This window comes from Pan paniscus, chromosome 2 (genome assembly GCF_029289425.2).
Source record: "Pan paniscus chromosome 2, NHGRI_mPanPan1-v2.0_pri, whole genome shotgun sequence".
Classification (NCBI taxonomy): Eukaryota; Metazoa; Chordata; class Mammalia; order Primates; family Hominidae; genus Pan; species Pan paniscus.
This window is the reverse complement of record NC_085926.1, coordinates 121,729,373-121,756,666: the sequence shown is the minus strand read 5'-3', so window position 1 is coordinate 121,756,666 and position 27,294 is coordinate 121,729,373. Positions and strand designations below refer to the sequence as shown.

The window sequence follows — 27,294 nt, the reverse complement described above, 5'->3', positions numbered from 1 at the left end:
TGACAGCAGTAACTCACAAACAAAAGCTCTCTGGGGGCCCTCAATAATTTTTAGAAGCATAAAGAGGCCCACCCTGAGACAAAAATGTTTGAGAACTACTGGGAAAGCAGGTAGGGGGTCTCCTAGGTGTTAAAAGAATACCAGCTCTTCAAGAATCAGATATGAATCAAGGGAAAACTTAAATTCATGTCATTGCCGATTCGGATGTCCACAGTCTGCCCCAAGGTGTGAGTTGCATAGGATGTTCCTTTGGAACTATGAAAATACCTTCTCTTGCTGGAGGAAAAGGTCTGGACAGGGCATCACCTTGCTGCCTCATTTTAGAGGAGTGCTCCAAGGATCATTCCTGAAGCTCTCCAGGGCTCTGGACCAACGAGGCAAAGTCGTGCTCAACATGAACACAGTCTGTGGAGTCTGGGCCTCATCAGCGCAATTCCTTATGAGAAACACAGCACAGGAGTTCTCCATCCATCTGCTTGCTGGGCTTGCATCCTGCTCTAGGGATCATAAACAGGGCTTCTTCAGCTTAGGGAAGAAAGAGCTGGGTCTCAGGAGGAAATATCTTATGATCCCTGGGTGGTAATCCCAGGCCAGATGTGCCAAGGGGTTGGAGTGGTGTTCCAGGCCAGATGTGGAATTGGGAGAGTGCCCAGCCCCTCCGAGGACTCAGCTCTCTGCTTGACAGGGTCCTCCCTTTGCTCCACACTCAGATTAGAATCTGCAGCTCTGAGCAAGTAAAAATAAAAACCTGTGAGCTTCCACCCCTGGCTCCCCCAGGACTCCATTGAGAGCCTCTGCAGTGGCAGCCAGAGGTTTCAAAGGTCACCCCAGCTGGGCGGATTAGAACAACAGATCTCCCGGATCGGGTGAAGTTGGCTGCTCAGCGGAAGGCAAGTTGCAACATCTGCGAGCAGAGTCAGAACAAAAGCCCCTTAACTTTTTCGGTCTGGCCCTGGGCTCTGTGGCGCCCGGCACTCCTTCACTCTCCATTCTTGGCTGGACCTTGGACAGGAACCTCTGCAGTACGGTGGTGGTGAAGTGTGGCTGCCTCGCATCCTGACTCATGTGAGAGCTGCCGGGGAAGAAGCCGCGGTAAGGTGTGTCCCGTTCACTGGTGTGTGGCCCTGCCCAGCTTTGCTCCGGTAGGTCATAGCAAGTCAGCCTGGCACAGCCGAGGAGCAGCGCACTCCGGAATTAGGAGTGATTAGAGAACTTGTCAGGATTTGAGTGCATTGCAGAGAGGATTAAGGTGGGAGAGGGAGCTGTCAGTGCCTGGGGCACTTGCACGTGGGTGGTTTTGCTGCCTCTGATGTGTGCTGTTGGAGGTAGGGTTCATGGTAGACTGCGGAGCCTGCTTGGGAGCCCCTCCCTCTAGGGAAGGTATGGTATTTCCAAGATGCCCGGCAAACTGACCAGGTGCTTCAAGACAATGATCATTTAAAATGTATACACTTTGGGTAGGGAAGGGGATAACTGGTTTCTCTAAACTTGTTCTGTGGTATTACTTGAGCCCTGATTTTTTAAACTTTTTTTCTGAGTCATTTACCTTATAGTTGCAATCTCTTTTCGCTGTAGTTGAAAGCGTTCCTTTCTGGGTTCAAGAGACAATTTAAAGTGCTTTTGATCAAATTAAAGTCCAGTTAACTCAATGCTGCTTCAAATAGTTAATAAATTATGTTACTTGTGAAAGCCTCATTTAGAGGTGGGCGTTGGCCCAAGCATCAGGGGTGAGGGGTGAGGGGTAAGGGGGGTAAGGGGGAGTTTCCAGCTCTTGAACCACTGCTCTTTTTGACCCTCTCCCCTGTTTTTTCTTCTTACTTCTCTGTGTTTCCCCTTTGATCTGTGTTTAGCTTGTATTGAATAAGACCCCCTAGCTGGGTGTGTTTGATTCTAGCCACTGAGCATTGCTCTGCATTAGAGAAATTATTGTAGAAATCACCCAACCTCTCTGGTTTTCTTGATTGGAATATAGTCCACAGGCTTGACAAGGGATTAGAGAGGAACAAGGTTTGGTCTAATTTACTTTATTATTAATTTTTTTTCTGATAGAGCATTCCACATATGTCAGTAACCATTAATTGTGTGGCAGGGATCTGTTTATGCTGATGATGGCAGTGGGTGGGGCGATGGGCTGAGGGTGAGCAGAGCTGTTTGATGTGGCTGGGCTCTGGTCCTGCCCGCGTGATAGTTGAGTAACTCTCCCCCACAAAAGCACTTTGCAAGGGACTAGATGTTCCCTTGCTGTATTGATTTGCCTGTTCCTTTTCTAACCTGAAGCCAGACCTCTCCTAGGGATGGATGACTCCTGTCTAATGTGCTGTTGAGATCAAGCAGGTGCCTTTTGATGAGAACATCTGGGGCCTTCAGGAGATTTCCATGGGCCTCTGATTTTAGAACAAGAGGACTTGCACAGAGGGTCCTGAGCCACTCCTACCTTCCAGGAGGATCTCACCACTCCTAGCTTCCAGCTCCCCTGAAAGCAAAGGTAGAGAAGAGTCTTGTGTCTTCAAAGCCAGGCCTGACAGCAGAAGGGGGAGGCACATGCTCTGCCCCTCTTCCTCTGTACAACTCCCAACCCTCTGCCTATTGCATCTCTCATTACTGGGGATGGCAAGAAATACCTCATTTGAGATGTGGGGGCCTCCGAGAAGCCAGCAGATTTTGGCTTTGTAATCAGACCTTGGTTTGGTTTTCACTTTTTAGCTGTGTGACCTTAGACAAGAGTAGTTGGCTTTCTAAGCCTCTATGTCTTCATTTGTGAAGGGGTGATCATTAGAACTGCTCTTTCTGATTGAGATGGGTGCCCAGCATGATGTCAGCACGTACACCTTGCTTATTAAATGGTGCTGCTAGTACAGACACAAAGGTGCTGCGGGAAGCTGCCCATGGGCCTCAGGCCCTCCTCCCTACCTTCCCAGGGAATTCTGCCATCTGCTTCCTGCTACTGTTTTCCAGTCATCTCACTCATAGACCCTTGCCTGAAGATATCTGGGGCTTCTTGCTGTCTTTGGTGAAAGGGTCTATATCTATATTCAGGGTGGAGAGACGGGCATCCCTTTGGGAACTGGATGATAATGATGTTGACAGCCACTGCTATTGAATGCCTTTTATGCTATATTATGGGTGTTACATACACTCTTGTTCAAACCTTCCCTTCAACTTTATGAGGCTGATATGATCATTCCATTTGACAGAGAAAGAGACTGAAGCCAAGAGGGTTGGAGCACCTTGCCCAGCTCACAGCTGGAAAGTGGCCGTGTCCCCGGGTTTGTGGCAGGGTCACAAAAGTCTGATCCTCATGATACCTGTCCCCACCTTCATCCCAAGTCTCTACCTGGTCCTGGCTGCACAGTGTATCATCACTTCACCTCTGTGGCAGAGGAGGAGGGCACAGGGAGCAGTGTTCTTACTGGGGTGTGGTCCTGGGTAGCTATGTGGGATATCAGATGCCCATTCCTTCCCCAGCCCTGTGTTTCTACGGTCGCCACACAAACAACAACACACATGCCCCACTCATGTAACTGCTGCTGTATACCAAGTCTCTAGCTTGGCCCATGGTAGATATTTAGTAAATATATTTTAATTGAGTGAATGAATATATCTTGATGCTCGCCATTAAAATTGTAGTATGACTGCTTTTAAATGGTTCTGCAAACATATACTATATGCTATAAATGCTATAGATGCTATAAATATGGCAAAATGTTAATTGTTAAATCTAGATGATAGGTATTTGGGGTGCTCATTTTATCATTCAATTCTACTCTTCTGTATGTTTGAAATTTTCCATAATAATTTTTTAAATTTAAAATTTCTATATCATCAAATTCTTATCATTATTTTCCCTGTAAATATGTACTCATAAAACCACCTGGTATTCCACTGTATTTGACCAGTTCTCACTGTTGGATTTTTTAAAATATGGTCTAGCTTCTGTCCTAAATAATGCAAATAGTGTTCTTATAAATAAATTTTGGGCTGTATCTCTGATTCTTTCCCAATAATATATTTCTAAATGTAGGATTATTGGGAAAAGACATGGAAGTATTTTTTAGAATCTTTTTACCAAATTGCTTTCCAGAAAGACTACACCAGTTTTTATTCCCCACAGAGGGTATGAGCATGCCCATCTCATCATGGTCTCACCAGCAGTATATGTTATGTTTCTTTTTAAATGTCATTTAAATGAAATGTTTTGGTTCATTTTTAAAAAGTAACAGCTTATTCTTAATTTGCACTCTTGGATTATTGTTGGAGCCAAGAGTGTTCAGTGGTACATCCTCTGTGCATTGTGCAGGTCATATCATCCGTCCATTGATTTGCTGGGCTGCTTTCTTCTGATATGTAAAGACCTTTGTTTGGTGCAAACATTTTATTCCAGGTTATCACCCATCTTTTAACGTTGTTGATAGTATTACAGAATATTTTAATTTTATACATATGTGGTAGCGGCTCTCAACTTTTCCCCTTGTTATCCCAACTTTTACTTTTCCTTTCCCATCAGCCAATTTGACTGCTTACAGGGGGCAAGAGGGCCTAGTGGTTAAGAATAGCAGCTCTGGCGCCAGGTGCTTGGGTTCAAATGCCTGTTCTGCCCCCTACTAAATGCATGAACTTGGACAAATTTCTCAATCTCACTGTGCCTCAGGTGTCTAATCCACAAAATGGGGATACCAAGATTATCTGTCTCATAGTGTTGTTGTAAGGAGCAAATGAGCTATTTATTATTTATATTTATTATTTATAAAGGGCTTGGAAGAGTTCCCCACATCTAGTAAGTGCTACACAAGTGTTTGCTTTTATTGCTACCTACTGCAGGGAACCTGTGAGTCTTACCATTCAGCAAGGAATTTTGTTTGCAAAGCTAATATCTTATCAGTGAAAGAGAAAGCTGGGTTTTTCAAGCAGGGGATGTGCCCTATTACAAATGAGCCTAGTCCCTTTGCTGCTTTCACTTGAACTTCAAAAGAGATATCCCCATTTTATTTTTGTTAGAGATTATTAAATTTAAACAAACTAATTACATGTCCCAGAGAGCATTGTTCATTTGTGTCAGTTTACCTGACTCACAGCATAGGACTTAAGTATGTGACCAGACAGCCAAAGAAAATGAACAGAAAAGCAAATCTAGGAATATGGCTTCTCTTCAGTTCAGCAGATGTGTGCCCCACGTCTGGGCCAGTCATCAGGGATTTTGTGGTAAGAAATGATCGTCAGCCTGGATCTGTCCCCACCTGCACTTGGAACCTGGGACAGGGACACTTTTGGTGTATTCCAGGTGGTGGCAGTTGTTGTCCAATGGCCTTGACTGGAGTCCGACCACCTAGCTCTTCTCAACTGCAACGTTTTCCCAGCCTGGTTCTTCAGATTTTTCTATGGATTTTGGAAACTCCCCCTGAAATTCCACCATCTTTCCAACAAATCCTTTCTCTGTTTACAAGAGCCAGAGTTAGCTTCTCTTGCTTTCAATCAAGAACTCAGATATGTACTTATAATAATTCCACTTTGGAATCATTCCTAAGGAAATCTTTAGGAATTCGGGCATAGGTTTCAGCACACATAGGCTCATCACCAGGCATCATAAAAGATTTAGAAACTATCCAAATGGCCAGCAGTAGGGGATAGTTATGTAAGTCATACATCAATATGATGGATATTTGAAAATCAAATTTCTTAAAAGCAACTTTTCCACCTTATTTTAAGAAAAGTTGTAGGGAAAAAATAGAAAACATTATTTACATAGTATGCTTTCAACCATGTAAGATATGTGTTTTTCTATATTGATAAAAAGAAAATTGGAGGGAAATGTACCACCATTCTGTATAATAGAATTATGGATATTTTCACTTAAAAAACTTTTATTTCAGGTTCACATTTTCACATTTTAAAAGAGCTCTGGAGCCTGCCTGGGTTTAACTTCTACTTCTGCTACTCAATAGCTGTGTAATGGGCAAGTTATTCCACCTGTCTGACCTCAGCTTCTTTATTTGCAAAATGATGACTATACATACCTCATGGGGTTGTTCTGAGGATTAAAACAAATGAGATAATATAAAAAGTGCTTGATACAGTGCCTGGAACAGAGTGTATTCTCAATAAATGATAACATTATTTTTACATATTGGTAATTTTCAAGTTTTATGATGAAATGTATTTAAAATTAAGAATAATAAAATATCACAAAAGAGTTGATGATCGCTCTAATGAGTAGTCGTCTGTTACTTCTCATGTCAGCCCCTTGTTCTGCTACCCTTGCCAGCCCCAGTCACATCTTATCTAGTCCCCAGTAGGCCCTGGACCAGGAGTCAGGGCTTAAGGTGTTCTTATCAATGATACCGTCATTTTGCTCTGTCTCCTGGGGCAAGTGACTTACCCTCTCTGGGCTTCAGTTATAAACAGAGGCATTAGCCTGGGTAATCTGAAAACACCCCCCTTCTCTGATGATCTGTGATCTTGGAGCCTTGTTCACAATCTGGTCCTCAGAGGTGGGATGTCCCCCCTTGCCTACCTCCTTCCCTTCATTCAGCCAAGACTCTCCCCTTACCTCACCCAGGGTCCTTGCCATATTAACCCCAAACTACCTTCCTCTCTTGGAGTATGGATCCCATTTTTCTATAGCTTGTGACTCTTGCAGTTCAGGCTAAAGCAGTTTCTACTTCTGCCAGAAGTGCTTAACGTAGATGTTGGTCCTGAAGAGTTAGTGGCTATTAAATACAGATTATAGATACCTATTATAAGAACTATTTCTCCATTCTTGTCCCCAGCTTCCCCTTTCCTAGAAGAAGGGGTCAGTGAAAAGATGGGAAGTTCCCCACAGGGTTTTGAGGAGGCAGGGCATCGCCCTGGGAACCGGAGTGTTTGTCTGGGATGGGCTCTGCCTTGTCCTGGCACTTTGTGTATAAAAGACAGAGCCTCTCATCTTCACGGAGTAGCTGTGGGTGGACACTGACCTAACTGGGGATCTGCTCCACGTAAAAGCCACACCTCCAGACTGGACACACCTGATGCCTGAAGGGAAGACAGGGCTGTGCTTTGTCTGATCTGACCTTGTCCTCTTCCTTCCTTTTTGCAGACCATGGGGGATGTGAAGCTGGTTTCCTCGTCACACATTTCCAAAACCTCCCTCAGTGTGGATCCCTCAAGAATTGACTCCATGCCCCTGACAGAGGCCCCTGCTTTCATTTTGCCCCCTCGGAGCCTCTGCATCAAAGAAGGAGCCACCGCCAAGTTCGAAGGGCGGGTAAGAAGTGTGGCTGGATGGGGAGGCTGTGGGGAAGGATGGGCAGGGGCCACTGCTCCTTGTCAAGCCTTTTCCTGGGCCGGCTGGATCTAAGAGAAGGCTCAATTTTCTTTTGGACCTTCATGTAAAACAAACCTGTGCCACTTTTCTCTTTCTTTTGTTTGTGATGGGCTTTGGTCTGTGCTGGAGAACTTGGGGGTGGGGAGGACGCTGCAAGTTGACCATCCTGTGATGTTTTGCTGTTAATGTAGGTTGTGTTCTGGGTACATGCTATGTAATTACAGAAAAAGAAGACACGGTCCAGTGGCAGGAAGAATACAGCTTGGGTTTATATATGTCCTCAAATCTGGACAATTGAGAATTGACTGTAATTTTTCTCTTGCTTTTTCCGTGGAAGGAGTGTTTAGTTAGCCGACCTTCTTGTACATCCACTTGGTATACCCGGAGCCGTGATAGGACCTCTCATTTCACTTCTGTCACCTGTCGTAAATGAATACTGGTCACTTGCCGTTACTGGGACTCCACTTCTTCTTCTACAAATAGGCATGATCATTCCTTGTCTACCTTGTACTCAAAGGAGAAGAGAACACTGAAGAATAGTTGCACTATGACTCAGCAGTCTAAGAGGGAGCACCTGAAAGCTTGTAGGAGGGGGTCAGGTGGATGATTCTTTTTGCATGATGCCGGACCTTACCTTTGTGTAAGTGGCAGGTCTGGCTACGTGGTTGTCTGGAGAGTTTGCAGGGGTTGCTGCCTTGAAAATGGCCTGGGGCTGTACTGAATTGCATGCTGTGCATGGACCTGTGTAGTCAAGACTGTTTGCTAATGATTCTGACCTACTAGTCCTTTCATATCTCTTACCAGAAGATTGTTGGGGATGTTAGTGATGTTCCTGAGGAGTCTGTTTCTCTCTGGGCACTACCAGGATGAGGGCTGTCTTCTGTTGCCCTGACTCTGGTTCCCTCTGTCCTCTTATCCTCATAGCTAACAGGAGAGAAGCAACAGGAAGAATCGCTGGGGGCTCATAAATGACTTAGATGACTATAAAAAGGAATGAAGTACTGACTCATGCTATAACACGGATGAACCTTGACACATTATGCTAAGTGAAAGAAGCCAGACACAAAAAGCCACTGATTATAGGATTCTATTTATATGAAATGTCCAGAATAGGAATATCTATAGAGACAGAAAGTAGAAAGGTGGTCACCAGGGGCTGGGGGAAAGAGAGATGGGGAGTGACTGCTGATAGGTACAGGATTTATTTGGGGCTGATGAAAATGTTCTGAAATTAGTACTGGTGGTTGTACAACTTTTCAATGTACAGTAATTATAAAATACTGAATTATACACTTAGAAAACTAAAAAGTAAAAACATTTGAGAAATGACTCAGACAGCAAAATGGATCTTAACTGCACACACAGTCTCCTACCATACTGCTTCTGAGACATAAACTCCTTCCTCAATTCAAACAAATATGGAGAGGAAGAGATGGCGGCCTCCAAGTCATGTGATGATGCTTTTGCTTCCTTTGCTGACCTTGGTGTCATGAAAGAACCATGCCTTGAGTGACTTGATTTGGAACTTCCATCTGCTGAGCACTGGCCAGGAGCCAACACACTGGAGTTCTTTGTTGCTCAGTGTCCTCTGGTTGGCAAGCCATACCTTCTATGTGGCTAAGGTTTCCTTCTCTGAGAAAAGACCACTGGCTGTTTCTGTATTTCTGGCCCACAGGGGTGGAAGAAGAAAAGTTGATAGATAGTAAAAGTACTTCATAAAGTTAGAAAGTATACTTTGGTAAGACAGTATTTTTCTTAAGAAGTTGAAATTTACATAACATAAATTTAACCATTTTAATGTGAACAATTTAGAGTCATTTAATTCAGTGTTGACTGCAGTATTCTTAAAATGTAGCTTTCTCTATGTGAAAATTTTGTTTTTCTTATATGGATGAAAGAGTTGACCTTGTATATTACATGTGGACTATATGTCAAAATGCATGTGTTACTTATGAGTCAGACTGTAGTGCTACTTGACCACTTACCACCTGACTTGAATTAACCCAGAACAATCCCTTGGCAGCACACTGGTGTATACAGAAGAAAGACTATTCCAGAGAGACATCGAAAGCATCCAGCTGTCTTGCAGAGACAAATGCAGAGGGAGAGACTGTAGAAGAAAATGCCCTGGAAGCTAGCATGCTGCAAGTGTGTATTGTTAGTGTAGGAAACAACACAAAGAGACTTTTGCATCAGGGAAGGGCAACATCACATGATCCCAGAAGAAGAGAGCTGGTTGTTCTGATACCAAAGACGAAGTTAAACAGGGGGTGTTTCTGACCTGGTGATCTCAAAGAAGTGAAAAGTTAGGTGGTGTTAGCCTGAGGTGGCATGGGTTTTGAGCAGGAGTTGCTGGTTATAATAAGCTCCAAACACTCAAAACTTGCAGTTCCCTATTGGGCATAGTCAGTGGTGATCTGCCTTCAATGCATGTCAGCCTTCACTGTTGGGGCCACTTGACCTTGCCTGCAGCTGACCCCTCCCTCCAGGTCCTGGGACACACCCCTCCCTCCAGGTCCTGTTCTAGGTGCTCAATCGTCACAGAACCAGTCCTGGTATCACTCTCAGGATGGCCTCAGGAGCACATTTCTCTGGTAACTGAGCTCTTGCAGAACCTCTTATGAGTGACTAACTTAAAAAGTATGCCTTCAAGCAACTTCTTGGGCCCAGGCTGGTCCCCGTCACAGCTGACAGGAATCTTCTTCCTGGCCTCTGCCCACAGCACCTCTGCCCGCTTTCCTCCGTGAAGTTGCACCCACGGTGGAGGCAGTGGAGGGACCTAGGACTTCCCAGCTTCTTCTGAAAGAGGTTCAGGGACCCTCCCATCACTGAGAAGCACAGTGGACACCACAGATGTGACAAAGTTCTAAAGATTTATTTCCTACTGCCTTTGGAGCTGCCAATCAGAAGTTCTTCAAATGTGTGCTTTTGGTTTTTATTCTCATAAGACGTTAAGAACTATTGCCTACTCTGCCCCATTTCCTTTTTATGCCTGTTTTTAGACAAAGGACTTAATGAACCACTTCCTCCAATAAAGCTCCTCTTTCTATCTAGTGACTTGGGTGACATTAAGATAGGATAACAGGCACCCCCTGGGGGTTCAAGCCTCTTTCCGAGGAGCTCCAAACGACGAGATGCTCATCTCTGTGGGCTCAGTCCCTCACAGCCTTTAGGGCTTTTCCACCTTGTGGGAGATACATTGGGTAGCCAACACATAACCCATGACCAGGCCCCTTTGCCTTTGCCCTGTTCCGTGATGGGGTCCACTCTAGAGGCTTCTGTTGCAGCTAAGGGTAGCCCAGTGACACATTTGGGCTGAAGTCAGATAGGGAGCTTCTGGAAAAGCCCTTGCTTTTCTGATTAAAGGAAGATAAAAAGACATCACTGGTGCTCTCATATTCCACCCTTCCGTTGCTTCCTGCCTTGAATACAGGTGTAATGCCTGGTGCTTGGGCAGCCAGATTAAAACCATGAGGCAACAAGCCTGCACACTAAGGATTGTTTGGGGGCAGGGGGACAGCAGTGGAGGGAGTAAAAAGAACCAGCAGCTAAGAGACACAAATCCTAAAGCTCAAAGCCTGTCCCAGATACGATCTTTGCAGTGATTCACACAGGAAATGTTACCGAAAGTATTCCTAACTGATAAATAGCTCGCGAGATGCATGTGGAGATAGTGTCTCCTTAAATGAAGGGAATGAATAGGAGAGAAGACATTGCACAGGGATGGGGGTTCCTTATTCTGAGTTGATTATGGTCCTGCAGTGAAATCATTCTCGAAGAATTCATTCACTCCCTGGCTGTGGCCATTAGGCTTGAACCAGCAGGGCCTAGGGTTTATGAGAGGAAGTCAACAACTACTATTTGATTAGTGTCTACTGATTTGATCTAAGCCCCTTCCCTCCTCTCCCCTCTCCTTCCCATCTCTTCCCTTCCGTTCCTTCTTTTTTTTTTTTTTGCTTTGCCAGCCCAAAGCTTGAGGAGACTATATTTTCAGGAATTAATACAACTTTATCTCATTTCCACCTTTAGACCCAGGCAACCAGATCCCTCTTCCCGTGCCCACAACCTAGAAGCCCCTGTTCCTTTATCCAGCTGTTCTCTCTCCATAGAGCAGCAGAGCAGGAGACCTGTCTGCCCAAGGGATACGCCCACCGGAGCCAAACCTCCCCCATGTGCTGGGCACCCAGGACCCAGGAATTTTTTACCAAATGGCCCTGAGCACACTTCTAACACCTGTGTAGGCCTCCTCCCATGAGAAGATGTTGCTAGGCCTGGGGGGGCGGGGTCAAAGGGCAGCTGTTTGCTTGGAAGGACAGTGAGGTAGATGAAAATTCAGACGCGCGCTCTGTGTTCTGCTCACGTGCCTAGTAGAACAGGATGTAAGTAGGGTGGGGCGAGAAGTGCACAGGACTGCGCCACTGTCTGGTGTTCACTGCTGGGCCTCAGGGGTGGCTGGGGGCTTCCATGTACAGACAGCCAGGGCTCCACGAATGCCAGGGGCTGGCGGAAACACCCCTAGCTGCTCTGTTGCCCATGCTGGCAGCTGAAGTGTTGATGGGCTGTTTTCCCCACCAGAGTCAAGTATGAAAAGAGCAATGGTGGGAAAAATGCTGAAATTACTGGAGATTTCTTCCCTTCTACCCTGGAATTTATTCTTATCAGAAAAAAAAAGCAAACATGGTGACAAGCCCTGGCTGTGCTGTGACTCAGATGAGCTAATACTTTAGTGTCTCTTGAGAAGTACAGCCCAAATGAGGTTTCGGCTCACACTGCTGGCCTTAGCGTTTGCTGAAGTGGGCTTTGTGATAAAGAGCCAGCCCTGGCCCTGTCAAGGCATGTTTCTGTCTAAGCTGTGGAAGGTGGAGGAAGGGAACATGAGAATACTGAACCATGGAAGCATGAATAATTCCTCAGTTTCCACTTTAAACAATAGTGTATCTGTCTCCCAATAACTTTCAACTCAGTTCACTTCCAGCTCAGAAGCAATCAGCCACCATGTTTAGCACTTTAACAATGAGAACACATGGACACAGGAAGGGGAACATCACACTCTGGGGACTGTTGTGGGGTGGGGGGAGGGGAGAGGGATAGCATTAGGAGATATACCTAATGCTAAATGACGAATTAATGGGTGCAGCACACCAGCATGGCACATGTATACATACGTAACTAACCTGCACATTGTGCACATGTACCCTAGAACTTAAAGTATAATTAAAAAAAAAAAAGAAATAACAAATCAAAAAAAAAAAAATTTGAAAGAAATGTCTGGTTTGCTTTCTGTCCTCAGGAGTCTTAATGATGTGGTTCTGGAGAAGAATGTGCATATAAAACAGCAAGATATGACAGTGTATAATTAGGTGCTTGAATTTCTTCAAAAAATAGTTTCTACTATAGGAATTGAGAGATTAAGATGAGGCTGGGAGTGGCTTGAAGACTGGTTTCCTGCTCTGATTTCTGCCCTTCCAGTTCATCCTTCCTTCTGCTACTTAAGTGATCTTCCTACCACGTGGATCTGACGGTGCCACCTCCTGCGTTATACGCTGGAACCTTGGACGGTTCCCCTTGCATGAAATTCTGCAGCACTGCTTAAAAGGCCGTTGATGACCAGCTCCTCACCCTCCAGCCTTGTCTCCTTTCCCTCCCTTCTTCCATCTGCTGTATTTTGGTGATGGTCCTGCTCCCTTGGCCCACACAGGCACAGTGCAAATCCTGTGCTCTGGCCCCACCTTTGTGGAGAAAGGGTAAACAAGAAGCATATTTTATCTCCCTACTGGTTTGGGGTTAGGAATGGGGTAGATATGATAGAAAGGGGACTAACATATTTGTTAATGGCTTATTGGTGCTAGGCTTACAATCTTAATCATTTTATCCTCCTGGCAAGGCAGCTTTTATCCTGATTTTTTATAGGGTAAGAACCTGGGGGCTCCAAGGGACTATAACATTTACACCAGTAAGTGATGGAGCCAGTTTTAATGGACCTAAGTCTCATGTTCTTCCTGCTGCATGACACTGCCCCTTCACATGTCTCATCTGGTTCCTTGAACGTGATGACCGTTTCTTGTCCATCTTTGAATAAGATGAATGCCTGCCATATGATGAATGCTCAAGCAGTGTTTGGTGCCCCTGAGGAGAACCACGGTGGTGAAGTGTCTAAGACTCCCGGTGTCTTGCCATTCAAGCCCGTAAGGATTTGGCTCTGTACTTCTTCTAGGGTCCTGTGTCTCTGTTACCCCATCAGCACTCCCTGCCTGGCTTCAGAGCCCTCATTCCGCACCAGCCACACCCCTGTGCACCTGCTTCCTGCTCCTCCACAGCCTGTGCCTATATCAAGAATGCCCTTCCTTCTTTCCATTCTACGCAGCCTCAGGATCTGATTTAAATTCTACCTCCTTCAGGCTACTTTCCTAATGCTTCCTTTTAAAGCATTTCATTAGAGTACAGAAGAGCCATGGTTATAGGATGTGGAAAATTCACAATAATCATATAAGATCATTCTTGACTAATAGCCACAGGAAAGAGTTGACTACTTTGGCCTTTTAAAAAGGTATTATTCACTAATAATCTCTGTGCCTATAACTATGTTACAAAGAAAAGCATGATTTAAATGCTAAACTATTTTTAAAACAAAAATTCAGACAAAGTTAAAAGTTATTTGCCTTAGCCCTCACTTCTACTCTCCATAGATGGCCACCATTAATAATGTTGAGTATCCTTTCAGAAATGATCTATACAAATATGAGCATATATCTGAATATCCTTGTGTATACACAAATGGGCCATGTGTACATAGTAACCTACAATTTGCTCTTTCTATTTTTTTGTGAGTTCATAGTAGGAAATATATATTTATGGGGTACATGAGATATTTTGATAAGGCACGCAATGTGAAATAAACACATTGTAGAGAATGGGGTATCCATCCCCTCAAGCATTTATCCTTTGAGTTACAAACAAGTCAATTACACTCTTTATTTTGAAAAATACAATTATTATTGACTATAGGTACCCTGTTGTGCTATCGAATAGTAGGTCTTCTTTTTTCTTTTTTTTTTGTACCCATTAGCCATCCCCCCCTCCTCCCCCACCCCCACCCTCCCACTACCCTTCCCAGCCTCTGGTAACCATCTGCAACTTGCTCTTTTTACTGAATGTCTTTCGGTGTTTTTGTTTTCACACTAGCACACAGATCCACTTCACAGCTGTAATCCTGAACTTTCTAACCCTCAATTGTTCCCTTCTCTGAACGCCTATGATACTTTTATATATATATGAGACTCATTTTTACTCTTTATCAATTTTTTTTTTTGAGATGGAGTCTTACTCTGTTGCCCCAAGCTGGAGTGCAGTGACACAATCGCGGTTCACTGCAACCTCCGCCTCCCAGGTTCGAGTGACACTCCTGCCTCAGCCTCCTGAGTAGCTGGGACTACAGGCGTGTGCCACCACACCCGGCTAATTTTTGTATTTTTAGTAGAGACAGGGTTTCACCATGTTGGCTAGGCTGGTCTCGAACTCCTGACCTCAGGTGATCTGCCCACCTCGGCCTCCCAAAGTGCTGGGATTAGAGGCGTGAGCCACCGTGCCCGGCCTACTCTTTATCAGTTTTTTAATCAATTTATAATTTGATCCATTATTGTTTATCTTTTGCTTATTCAATGAGAGTGAGCTGTTCAAGATACAGAATTGCATTGTCCAATAGGATACCTACCCACTAGTCACATGTGGCTACTTAAATTAACGTGAATTTAAATTAAATAAAATTGAAAATTCAGTTCCTCAGCCGCATCAGCCACATCAGCACTATTTAAGTGCTGAATAGTCACATGGGGCTAATGGCTACCGTATTGGACAGCACAGATTCTTGAACATTTCCATTATCATAGAATGTCCTTTCGGACAGGGCTGATTGAGAGCCTTCTCACACATAATTCAACTTCCCATACTGTATATCACTAACCCACAGCTAGAAGATAGACTGGAAATAGTTGTCCCATTCACAATAAAATGAAGGCATTACATTCTTGAGAATTAAGTGAATTCTCAAGATTCATTCAAAGAAAAATGTGATCTGTTGATGAGAGAATCTTTGTCCTTCATCTTCATTGTAGAATGGCTAACCTTGATATCCCAGCAAGCTTGAATGTGCTCCCAAATTTTCCACAGGTGTCTATTCCATGTGGCTGGTAGCCCAGGTGTCACAGAGTTTCCAAAGTACTCAAAGGGAAAGCAGCAGTGTGAGAAGTGGCAGGGCAAGTATTACTGAAAATTTACCATAGTCAACAGCTGGTGGTCACTTTGGGTTCAAAATGGTGGACTGAACAGATGTCTTAACTTCCCTTCCTGACAAATATGACATCGAAATAAACATGAAGCGGTCCAAAGAGAATGCATTCATAGCTGCGCTAAAAACGTGAGAGGGACATTAGTGGATGAGAGATTTTCTTGGCATTGCATTGAAGGACATATTAGCTCTGCCTGCAGAACAGTTAAGGGGTGAGGCTTCAGCCATATATTTGAGATTAAAGGATTTGGAGATTAGGAGTGGATGTAGGGCAGAAGTCGGGGTGATTAAAGGAAAGCCTATTTACTAAACATGTATATGGAGAGAATTGAAGCTCCTGCTGTAGATGTTAGTTTATAAGAAACAGGATGGAAGTGTGTTGGATGTGCCATCATCTGCCCACTTGCTCCATGACCAAGCCTGTGACTATGACCAAGTCCTCTACGTGAAGCCTGCTAATAGACATTCCCCATGTGGGGCTTGCAGTCCTCCCCCTCATTCAGGGAGATAGGACTACTCCCAAGAGGTAGAAAACCCACAGAAGCCACCTGCATTTGGAAACTAGTTCTTCAGCCACTGATGGTTAACAGTTAATTCATGGACACCAGATGTCTGAAAACAACATTTATACAATATAATATTGCTATAAGAAAATTGTTGTTTTTAAAAATCAATCCATAGACAAAAGTCAAAATGTTCATTATAGTTACAGAACAGAAAGTAAATCCTGTAAGTTTTGGCAAGCCAAAAGTAGAGGGATGGTGAATGGTAAGGTAGAGACAGAAAAACAGAGGAAGAGAAAAATATAGTGACACTAATGTCCCCATCTTACACAGTGGGAAGTAAAGAGATTCCACCTAAAATGGATGGATCAAATAACAGGTTTAAGTATGTGACTTAAAACCATAATGACAGAGGTAAAAAAAAAAAAAAAAAAGAAAGTCAACCCATGGGCCGTATTTGGCACACAGACCTTTTGTGTTTGGCCAGTGGTGTTCTCAAAAAGTTTGAGCAAAGATTTGCAAATGGAAAATGTACATATATGATTCGTGTATAAGTGGCTTTTCTTTACAAATGAGAGCTGGCAATGTTTCCGCATGGCCACACTGGCCCAGAGGGTGCCATCACTGTGTCTGACATTAGTTTCCAGGTCGTTATAGTCCCCACCATTCCAAGGCATCTCCCAACACTAAGGACAAGTGCCTGTTGCCAGTGAGGACCTTCCTTTTCTCCTAGCCAAGTCTATATTCATAATGGGAAAGCAGGAAATGGACAGGAAGGGCCTCGTGACATTTCTTGTCCCAGCCCACATTCCCTACATGTGTTTCCTGCCCAGCCTCTGTAGGCATTGGAGTTAGTGATTATGCTATAAATGTCCAATAAAAGATCTAAAAATCAAGTCAAGGCCAGTAAGAGGGAGGCACCGTAAGCCAGAGAAATTTCTCATCACTCCTGTGGGACTCCACTAAGTGCTGTCTAAATTCTTAAATCAAGAAATAGACACAGAGCAAAATAAAAATAATTAAAAGAAAAAAGGATTATGTCAAGGGTTATAGCTGAGAAGTAATACTATTGCACGGAGGGGAAAGATAAAGAAGGAAAGAAACCTTTAGCCATTTTATACCCTCAACTTTCACCTTTTACTTTGTACACATTCTTATTGCTTGAATTTTTTGTAAACAGTAGACAGGAATTACTTCTGTATATTTTTTTAAAGCACAATAAAAATGCCTGCAAGAAGACTCAGTACAGCTGTCTGAGTTCAATGTCCAGATTCTATTTGACAGATGGTCAAAGATGAATACACAGTTTACAGTGAAAGAAGTGTAGACAAAGTCCGGGCATGGAAAATATATAACACTGCATTTAAAAAATTACACAACTCTGCTGGCATTTAAACAAATGGAAATCAAAATACCTTAAAAGTATGTATGCACCTAAAAAACTAGCAAAGTAAGATACCAAGAGCCCACTGCTGGGGCTGTGAGGAAACAGGTGAGGTTTTCCTTTGTTGGAAGTATTGATTATTGGTTCAGCCTCCTTGGGGCTTAGATTGGCAGAATGTTACAAGGGCAATAAAACTGTTGATGTGCCTTGCCAAGAATTCTGCTTTTGACACTATAACTTAACTCTTAAAGGAGAAGAAAAAATGTAGTTGCTACAAAGATGTCCAAAGCACTATTTTTAATAACAAAAAAGGAACTAGTTTGTACTCAAAAGGAGATAGATTATTATACAAACACATCAATGTGGCAGATATTACATAATCACCTATTTGTCATTGTGGTAGCTATATCCGTAAATGAAAATGCGTGTGAATAACAAAGTAGGAAGAAAAGTAGAACAAACACTGTGCACACTCTGATCACAACCATAGAAAATCCATCAATGTGTTCACTACCTAAAATTAGAAGAGGATTTGGAACTGTATGAATAGAATTATTTTTTGTTGTAAGTTCTTTAAGTATCTGTGTTTTTAAAATTTCTCAGTGATGGTTTACTTACTAGATGGCTGGCGCTGTCTAGATATGTCTGTCTCTCTACTAATAAGGCCTTAGGCTCCTATTGTTTTAACGTGTTTCCAATTATCTCGACTGTCTGCCTTGAAATGGAAACAAAGCTGAGTGGCAAAATGACCGATGAGAGATAAAGAGACCACATTGGGGTTTTCTTCCTCTTAACTGTATACTCAAAGTGGTGTAGGGGATCTACACAGGCATGAGCGATAGCACTGAGGTCTGGTTCATTTGTTCACATAGATACAATTTCTGGAGAGCCCAGGATGTTCAGATTCCTTCTAATATCTATCTTCCTTCCAACTCTAAGTAAAGTTAATAAGTAAGACACTACTTTCATAAATAATGACCAATGTGAGTTGAGCCTCCTCTGTGCTCCAGACTCTGGAGATACAAAGAAAAATAAAACATGATTGCTGTCTTCAGTGATCTTGCAACTAATGAATTCTCAATATCAAAACAGAAAATTAAACTTTCCTTCCTCTATGAAGCCTTTTCTAGCTCTTCTACCTCATTGCATTTCTTTCCATTTCCATATTCCAAGAGGGTTGTATTCTGCACTCTACAATTTAGATTTTAATTAGATAATTAACGTAGTGTGTTGTGGAAAGAGCCCTGGACTGGGGTTCTAGTTCCCACATAGTTGCCTTAAACTTTCTACAAACCACTAAACCTTCCTGAGTCTCACATTCCTTCTTATAAAATCACGATTCAGATGATCCCTAAGATGCTTCAACATCTGAAATTCTATGATGTGTCTGTTGTAGTGTGTGTTCTCTGTTTTACATGCCTAGTTTTTATAAAACACACCTCGGTGCCAGCTCCTGGTAGATGCCCAGTAAAAAGAGATTATTTATTCAGTCTGTAAGTTTTCTAAATATTAATCTCTTGTCTCCTTAATGTTCTTTTTTTATTTAAGATAGATTTTGAGTGTTTAGATTTGATTCATTCAAGTAATGTTTATGAAGCACTTTACCATGAGCTGGCTACTGTGTAGGCTGTTTGTGGTTTGAGGAGGTGCTTGGGGAGGGCTGGCCATCATTTGTGAGGACTGTGGTGTTGAGATCTACACATCAGGCTGAGAGTTGGACCAAATCATCTTGACCGTTGCTCCCATCTTCAATATTTTATTATTTTATTCAGTGCCTATTTGTATTGGAGTTGGTTGTTGGAGTTTTCTTTGTGGTTTGTTCTGATCACATCTGATTTTTAATAGTATGCCATAGGTTTGTGTGGCATTTTACAGAACCCCTTCTAGTTTTGTTAGAGGGTAGAGAGTGCTAGTTACCCCCTCTCCCATTTGTCAGCACTTGGGGAAAGATATGCAGAATGAAATGGAGGGAAGTATGTGCATGGAGGGCCAGTGCCTCTAAGAGCACAGCACCCTCCAGGAGAGCTCGACTGAAGGATGAGGCCAGGCCTCTAGTGACCCCGTCAGGATTCCATTTGTCCAGCCACTGGAGGGCAGAGTTACTGGAGACTTGGTGGCCCAGTGCTCCCAGAGCTCCTCCCTCAGTCCCTTCCAGGCTTCATCTACTGTGAGGGTCTTCCCAACAATTGGCTTGGAGCACTTCATCTCTGGCCAGAAGCCTCCAGTTGTTCTGACTGCAGACTCCTGGCCTGGCATTTGCCTTTCTCCACGATGTGGGGCTAGTTCCCCAGACCAGCACTCTTCCCAGTTGCCAGGCCCTACATTCCCTGAGCAGGTCCCAGGATTTGCCTCTTGGACTTCCATCATCCTTTCTAACTGGAGCCCGGACCCCTAATCTGTCATAGTGCTACCCTGCTTCTTCCAAATGTCACCTCTTCCAGGGAGCCCATCCCACTTCTCCTTGCCAGTTGTGGTCTCTTTCCTGCTGAATCACCCTGGGGCTTTCCTGTACTGTGTATCTTTGGCTTTATGTTCTGGTTATTTAAGTACTTGTCTCTAGAATGTGAGCCTCTAGACAATCTCTTATTCATCTTTGTGTTCTCTATAGCACCTAGGACAGTGCCCGGCCCGTGGTAGATATTCAGTCAGACTTGGTTAGGTGATGGCTGAGCAGGGATGGATTTAAATACTCTGGGGCACTGCAGTCAGCCCCGTGATGCCAAAGTGCTGTCATTTGCAAACATGTTTATTGGGCAGCTTGTCGGCTATCTTAAGGAGCTGCCTCTCTTAAGACCAATAGTGTGATCTGGAAGGAGGGCAGTTCTGGTATCACGTGCTTGGGTCTTTGTCTCTAATTCACTCTGTCCTCTGGGCTGTAGTTTCCTCATCCTATAAAATGAGAGAGTTGAACCAGATGACTGTGATGCCCCTTCCTGTTCCAACATAACATGGTTTCATAAAAATACATTTATTTCTATTTTATTTTATTTTTTGAGACAGAGTCTCGCTCTGTTGCCCAGGCTGGAGGACAGTGGCGCAATCTCGGCTCACTGCAACCTCTGCCCCCTGGGTTCAAGCAATTCTCCTGTCTCACCCTCCCAAGTAGCTGGGATTACAGGCATGTGCCACCGTGCCGGGCTAATTTTTGTATTTTTAGTAGAGATGGGGTTTCACCACATTGGTCAGGCTGGTCTCAAACTCCTGACGTCAGGTGATCCACCCGCCTAGGCCGCCCGAAGTGCTGGGATTACAGGCATGACCACCGCGCCCAACCATAAAAATAAACTTTAAACAAGATTTTGGAGTAGGGACCTGGTGGTTTTATGAGCATGCTTACCAGTTGACCCCACTGCTACGTGACAGGCTGACTTAAGTGACTAGTTTGCAGGTTCGTTCAGTAAACACTAATGGTATGCAGGATGTTTGTACTCATGCAATAAACAGATGACAGAGAAAACCAAGACACTGTCCCTGTATTCAAAGGTTTGACATCCTCAACTTGCTGAGGCTCTAAATCTGCACTTCCCACACCCTCTACATGCACATCAACCTTGAATGCTGGCATGTCGTGTGGGAATGAGGAAGTGTGTTCTGATGTCACACATTGGACCTGATGTCTCCTTCAAATTAATCCCTGTCCCCTGCCTCTGCTGAAGAACTCTGAAATAAAGGCGGGTGGGAGATGGTGATGGTGAGAAGAGACTTATGTCCTGATAGTGATGGTGAGGATGAGCAATAGACTCACTTGTTCTTCTCTCATGTGGTGGCACGCTGAGTCCCTGAGCAACTCCTCTAAGAGTTGCAGGTCCCTCTCAGCCACTCAGAAAACTCCAGCAGGGATTACGGCAGGACGAGGTGGGGGCAGGCAGAGCCTGTTGAGAGCTGGAGTTTAGATGGTGAGCACAGAGTCCCAAGCCTGGGAGGGAGGTTGTCTGTGGAGTGTGAAGAACTTGGCTCAACCCGGCCACCAAATGCTGGGAAGCCTGACAGGGGAGTGAAAAATGAGCCTGGAAGAGTTGGAGCCAGGAAGGCAAGGAAAATCAAATCAAATCTGGATCCTGACTTAAAAGGCATTAGGCTGAGGGGAGCCAGGCACCTGAACATACTTTCCACAGCCTGTCATGTTGGGCCTGCCTCATCCGTGCGCAGCAAGGGGATGTTGGGCCCAGGGAGACTGGTTCCCAGGCCACCATCCCCCAGCCAGTCTGCTCAGGCGCAGGCACAACCCCATCAAATGCCATACTCTGTTGGGCTAGAGGACGGGAGAGCTGCTGTGGCTCAGTCCCGAAAGGAGTGGGGAAAGACTGTTTCTGGAGCAGACTGGCGCCAGTCAGTCCCCCACATGCACGGTGAACACTGGTACTGAATTAATGAATTATCTGAGACAAAGCTCTTTTGTCATAAACTCAAGTCATCCCCAACCCCACCCCCACTCTTCATTTTTAGCTGCCAGGACATAGCTATTTGGGGTTTGAAGTGAAATTCTGGACACCTTAGTGCTGGAATCATTCGTGGAGGCACTTTGTCGAGAGTGGTTTCTCAAGGTGGGATCCTGCAGAAGCCACTGGGTGCCTGCAGGGTCCTACCCAGACCCACTGAGGTGAGACCAAGGAATCTGCACTTGAACACACTGTCCCTAAACAGGTTCTTCTATGAGCCACTCAAGGGGCAGCTGTTAGTCTCCAGAGATGGAAACAAAGGTCACACCTGCAGGTTTCAGCCGCCCCTGGGCGAGCACATGGGAAGTGGCTGGGCAGTGGAGGAAGGGGTGACTGGGCTTCTGCGTCTTGCCTGATTTTACTTCTGAGGGTGGCGGGTCTGACAATCTCAGGCCCTGGGAAGGGGCTGTCTGTTGATGGGCTGCTCGAGCATATTGCTGACTTATAGATTGGTGATTCTTTTTTTTTTTTTTTTTTTTTTTTTTTTGAGGCAGAGTCTCACTCTGTTGCCCAGGCTGGGGTACAGTGGCGCAATCTTGGCTCACTGCAAGCTCCACCTCCCGGGTTCACGCCATTCTCCTGCCTCAGCCTCCTGAGTAGCTGGGACTACAGGCGCCTGCCACCACGCTCGGCTAATTTTTTGTATTTTGTTTAGTAGAGATGGGGATTGATGATTCTTATTATCACCATTATCTCCCCATTATCACCCTCCCGAGGAATCCCCTAGTGCAAATTTAATACCACAGTTATACTCTATACCATATATGTGTACTGGAGTATATCTGTGTGTATATGTAAAAAGAGTAAGACTTTTTGCCCCTTACTCCTGAGAACCAATTATCGCCCCCCCTTAGGGATGATATTACCCCCTTGAGAATGCATCATCATATAGATTAAATTTTATAATGCTTAGAATCTTCTTCTGGAGTAGAGGTGTGGAGTCAGAATAGAGAAGGGAAAATATGAGTAGGAAATAATAAACCTGGGGTAAGAATAGCATACAGAAATAAGCACTGTACAGTCTTGTATTATAGTTGTTAGAGATGGGCTGCAAATATGACTATTAGCTTTCTGGAAATCATTTTGTCTGTAAAAAATAAGCCCATTTGCTCAGGAGATGCAGTCAAAGGCCTAACTAGTGGGAACTCTGGAGATCACGTGTGGGTATATACACATGTCCCTGTGCATAAACAAGGAGCTGTCTGGATGCTAGAGGTGGCAGGAGATGCTTTTTGGGCAGTAGACTGGAGACCCCTGGCTCTGTCATTGTTCTGTGTTCTATCTCCCCTCCTACCCTGAACTCAGATCACCACTATCGTCTGCTCCACACCCTCAGCCCTGTTCCCAAGCTGGCTCAGGCCCCTTCTCACTGCTCTTCGCCTCATCTGCCTTGTGGCCCTCAGGTCTCTGTTCTACACTTGGTCATGCTTCCTGAACCTCTCCAAAGTTTCACGGGGGAAGAGAGGGTGAGCGCAAGACTCGAGCTGTGGCAGAGTGTGGGTATATACCTCAGGGTGGACCAGTTCACCTTGACCTCTTCTTCAGGGAGCAGTGGCCAGCCCCGTGCTTATAAACATGGGCTTGCCAGAGCTCAAATGATCAAAAAACATCAGGGCAGGAAATCAAGAAACTCTGTGTCGGGGGGCCATGGAAAGAATAGAAAGCACAGATTTCGTAGCCAGGATATCTGAGTTTGAATTTGTTCTGCTTACATTCTCTAGGTCCCATAGCTGAGATGGGAATAATAATTCCTACTTCCCAGCATAGTTGGAGGGTTGATGCAATGGCAGATGTGCGCCAGCACATAGCAGTTGCCTAATAAAACAATGGGCATCATAGTACTATAGTAATATAATCAGGATCACTGATCTGTCCACAGCACCACTCTAAATGGCTTACTTTGAGAATGTTTTAAAGTAAAAATGCAATATTCTACTTAAGAAAGCAGATAAACAAAGGTAGAAAGAAGGCTAAAATTACCTATGGTTCTGCTTTGCTCTCAGTCTTTATTATTGTTTTGTTTAATCGTTCTGTCCTATAGTTATTTTCTAAGCTGGGGGTTTCTTTTGTTTTCAGCATAGGGATAACTACAGGATCTACAGGGGCATAGTGGCTTGTGGAAGCATCACAGGCCATGGGTCAGACTTGATTTTTAATTCAATCCCATCCTTTACCAGCTGTGATCATGAGTAATTTGCCAACTCTCCAGGTCATGCTCCTATCTATAAAATGGGGATAATACTACCTATAATATGGCATTACTTAAGTGAAATATCTTTGCTGCATATGTAATATAAGTGCTCAGTAACTTTTAGTCATAACTAAAATTATTCATACTGTTTTGTATCCTGCTTTTTTCAGCCAACATAGCATTTTTCAAATCACTCTGTCACCATAATTTTAATGGTGAATATTCCATTAAATTTGATATGCTACCATTTACTGAATCATTCCTCTGTTGGCAGTTATCTTGATGGTTTCCAACGTTTCCTTTTATAAATTAAATTTTCATCAACATCTTTATACATGAAGTTTTTAATTCCATATTTAATATTATTTCCTTGGGATTGATTAGTTGGCAGAAGAGAGGTGAATGGGACAAGGATTCGGGCATCTTTAAGCACAAGTACTTTCCAAGAGGCTTGTCTTCTTCAGCTTGCACTGTTATCAGTAAGGGAGAAGACATAGCACCAGTTTTCATGGCCCACCTGCTCCCTGATCTGTGAGATTCACACTTGCCTTGTCACATTTGGGGCACCTCCCTCCACCAACTCCTTCCTGCCCCAGCTCGTAGCTTGGTTCCCTCCAAACCAAGAATCCTTCAGTAGATCTCAGTCTGTATCTGCCCTGCAGCTTGGCCTCTTGTCCTGCTGCCACACGGGGACCAGCAGGGCCTGCAGGTACCAAGCGGTCAGGAGGGTGGGAGGCAGGAAGCCAGAGAGTCCAGTGAGAGCTGAGACCGGTAATGGCATCTGCTGGGGTGGCAGAGGGAGCGAGAACAGCAAGCAGACTCAGAGATCAGGCCTGTTCATCCTAGTCGTCAGAAAGATCAAGACAGCCCAGGGCTCAGGAGACTTCAGTGCCTACCATGATGGCTGACACACAGTAGGTGATTAAGAAGTGAAAACCAAAGGCTGGGCAGTGAGAGAGCCGTGAGTTTAAGGAGAACCATCTTCTTCCCAGAGGTTCACTGACTTTGACTGATAGAGGACCTCATAATTTCAAGCTGAGAGACTCTTCCAGCCACACAGGGTCGAATGTTGAACTACTTGGTACTTGTCATTCCCCTTTTTCTCTTTTCTTCTCTGCACATCATGGTCCTGGCCCACATAGTCATTAATTTTAATCATTCCATTGAACTCATATTCTTATTTAGAGTATATTTGTCAATTTGTCTTCACTGGGCTCCAGACTAGGAGCCTTTGGGTTGGATACTGTCTCCCCTAATAGAGAGTGAGCATCCTAAGGCAGGTGCCACATCTACTGTACTGACTCTAAAATAGGTGCACAACAAATACAGAGCTGGGTTCTAAGAGGCATGAAATGCTAAGACTCAGTTCTTGCTCACTAAGCGTTAATGCAGCCTGATTGAAGTACTAAAATGTATGTGCATGCACACACTTTCCTGAACTTACATTTGTTTTGTGAGATCTGCCGATGCTGAGAGCCAGGTGAGGTACCCCATGCCTATAATCCCAGCACTTCAGGAGGCTGTTGGGGGAGGATTGCTTGAAGCCAGCAGTTCGAGACCACCAGCCTGGGCAGCAAGGCAAGACCCAGTCTCTACAAAAAATAGAAATAAAAAAAATTAGCTGGGCATGGTAGTATGCAACTGTAGTCCCAGCTACTGAGAGGCTAAGGTGGGAGGATCACTTGAGCCCGGGAGTTCAAGGCTGCAGTGAGCTATGATTACACTCCAACCTGGGTGACAGAGCAAAACCCCATCTCTAAAATTAAAAAAAAAAAAATTTACCATGTTGAATCTGTCTTTTCCATCTTCCCTATTACAGTAGGCACTCCTTGTGGGAGGAGACTAGATCCTTAACCTTCTTTGCATCCCCAGTGTCTAGCACAGTAACGGTGAAGGGTGCTCAACGAGCCTTTATCCAGCGCATAAACAAACACTAGTAATGAACAAGACCCTATGCTCTATGGTCGGTATATTAATACAATAAAATGTGCAACAAAAAATATAGGAAAGAAGCATTCAGAAGACCTCATGAAGAAGGCCGGTTTCATTCTAGGCCTTTCTAGGAGTCATTAATTTATTCAATTACAAAATAAGGGTGTGGTGTTTAACAGTGCTCTTGAAGAATACTCCTAAGGGGACACTGGTGAAATATCTTGCCAAAAGACTAGGAAGCCTTGCCATAACTTTTTGATACTTGGAACTTTCTTGCCCGTGATTCTGTTTGACTGCCCTGAAAAGTAGTGAGCTATGGAGGAACAAGCCTGAATCTGGGGACCTTGTGTAAATTACTTATCTTCTTTGAGATTTTTTTTTTCTTACCTATAAAATTAGTATGGTAACACTGACCTTACAGCGGTATTGGGAGGATTAACTGAAATGATTTGCATAATGTAGCCTGTACTTCCCGAGAATGAACGCCCAACCCCATCCATGCTTGTACAGCAGGGGGAGGAGTAACTGCCTCTGGAGGCCTGTGATGCAGTCTCCACTGACCCTGCAAAAGTATTGTAACCTCTGCCTGACCTGCTTGTAGGTTGCTTAGGAGGAGAGCTGAGAAGTGACAGGAAAAAGGTTTTGTATGCAGTTTATGAGTTAAGAGAATATTACTTAATTGTGGGTTTGTTGGAAAACATTATGTGAGGTTGGTTCAGATCTTTCCAGAGGTCTGCCAGCAACCTCAGAAGTGGAGCCTTATTGAAAACAGCTGGGGAGAAGGTTGGCGCCCAGCCTCTCCTTGCTTTTTCATGCCCCAGAGCTGTCTCGCTCAGTGGACTGAGCTCAGCCCCAGGACCCTGCCAAGGGCTCTGGCAGCCTCAGCTGGTGACAGGCAGTGGCTCTGCCCAGCTTGGGGCTCCATCTCAAAGATCAAAACCAGTTAAGCCAGGAGTTTGCCAGGCCACCAGTCAGTATTTCTTCCAGGTCTTGAAATTAGCCACTGACTTGAGTTCTTGCAGGATGAGTTAACCAGTGCAACGTTTTCGTGGCAGGGGTGTGGGCTGCCTACTGGATGTGTGATGGATGGGCTGTGTTGTCCTTTGAAGTCCTCCCAGCTGTCCTGCTGGGCACCAGCTAGAGAATGAGGATACTGTTCAAAGCACAGCCCTCCCATATGTCCATTCAGAAGCCTCACCCTCCTCTGCCACAGAGGCTTTTCTATCGGAAGGCTGCTAGCTTTGCTACAGCTGAAGCCCAT

At 44.4% G+C, this 27,294-nt stretch overlaps 1 protein-coding gene across 6 annotated transcripts in view; it reads left to right on the top strand.

Annotated features, from left to right (window-relative positions):
* The window catches only part of MYLK (myosin light chain kinase), a 271,706-nt gene that overhangs the window by 83,296 nt on the left and 161,116 nt on the right, over positions 1-27,294 (top strand). For 5 of the 6 annotated variants that reach the window (XM_034957201.3, XM_034957195.3, XM_034957198.3 and 2 more), the window contains one exon: positions 7,073-7,240. In XM_034957201.3, coding sequence (XP_034813092.2) covers positions 7,076-7,240 — 165 coding nt within the window. In that variant the 5' untranslated portion in view covers positions 7,073-7,075. Of the gene's footprint in view, positions 1-7,072; positions 7,241-27,294 lie in introns of those variants that run through there. The other variant, XM_055110354.2, reaches the window with a different exon arrangement.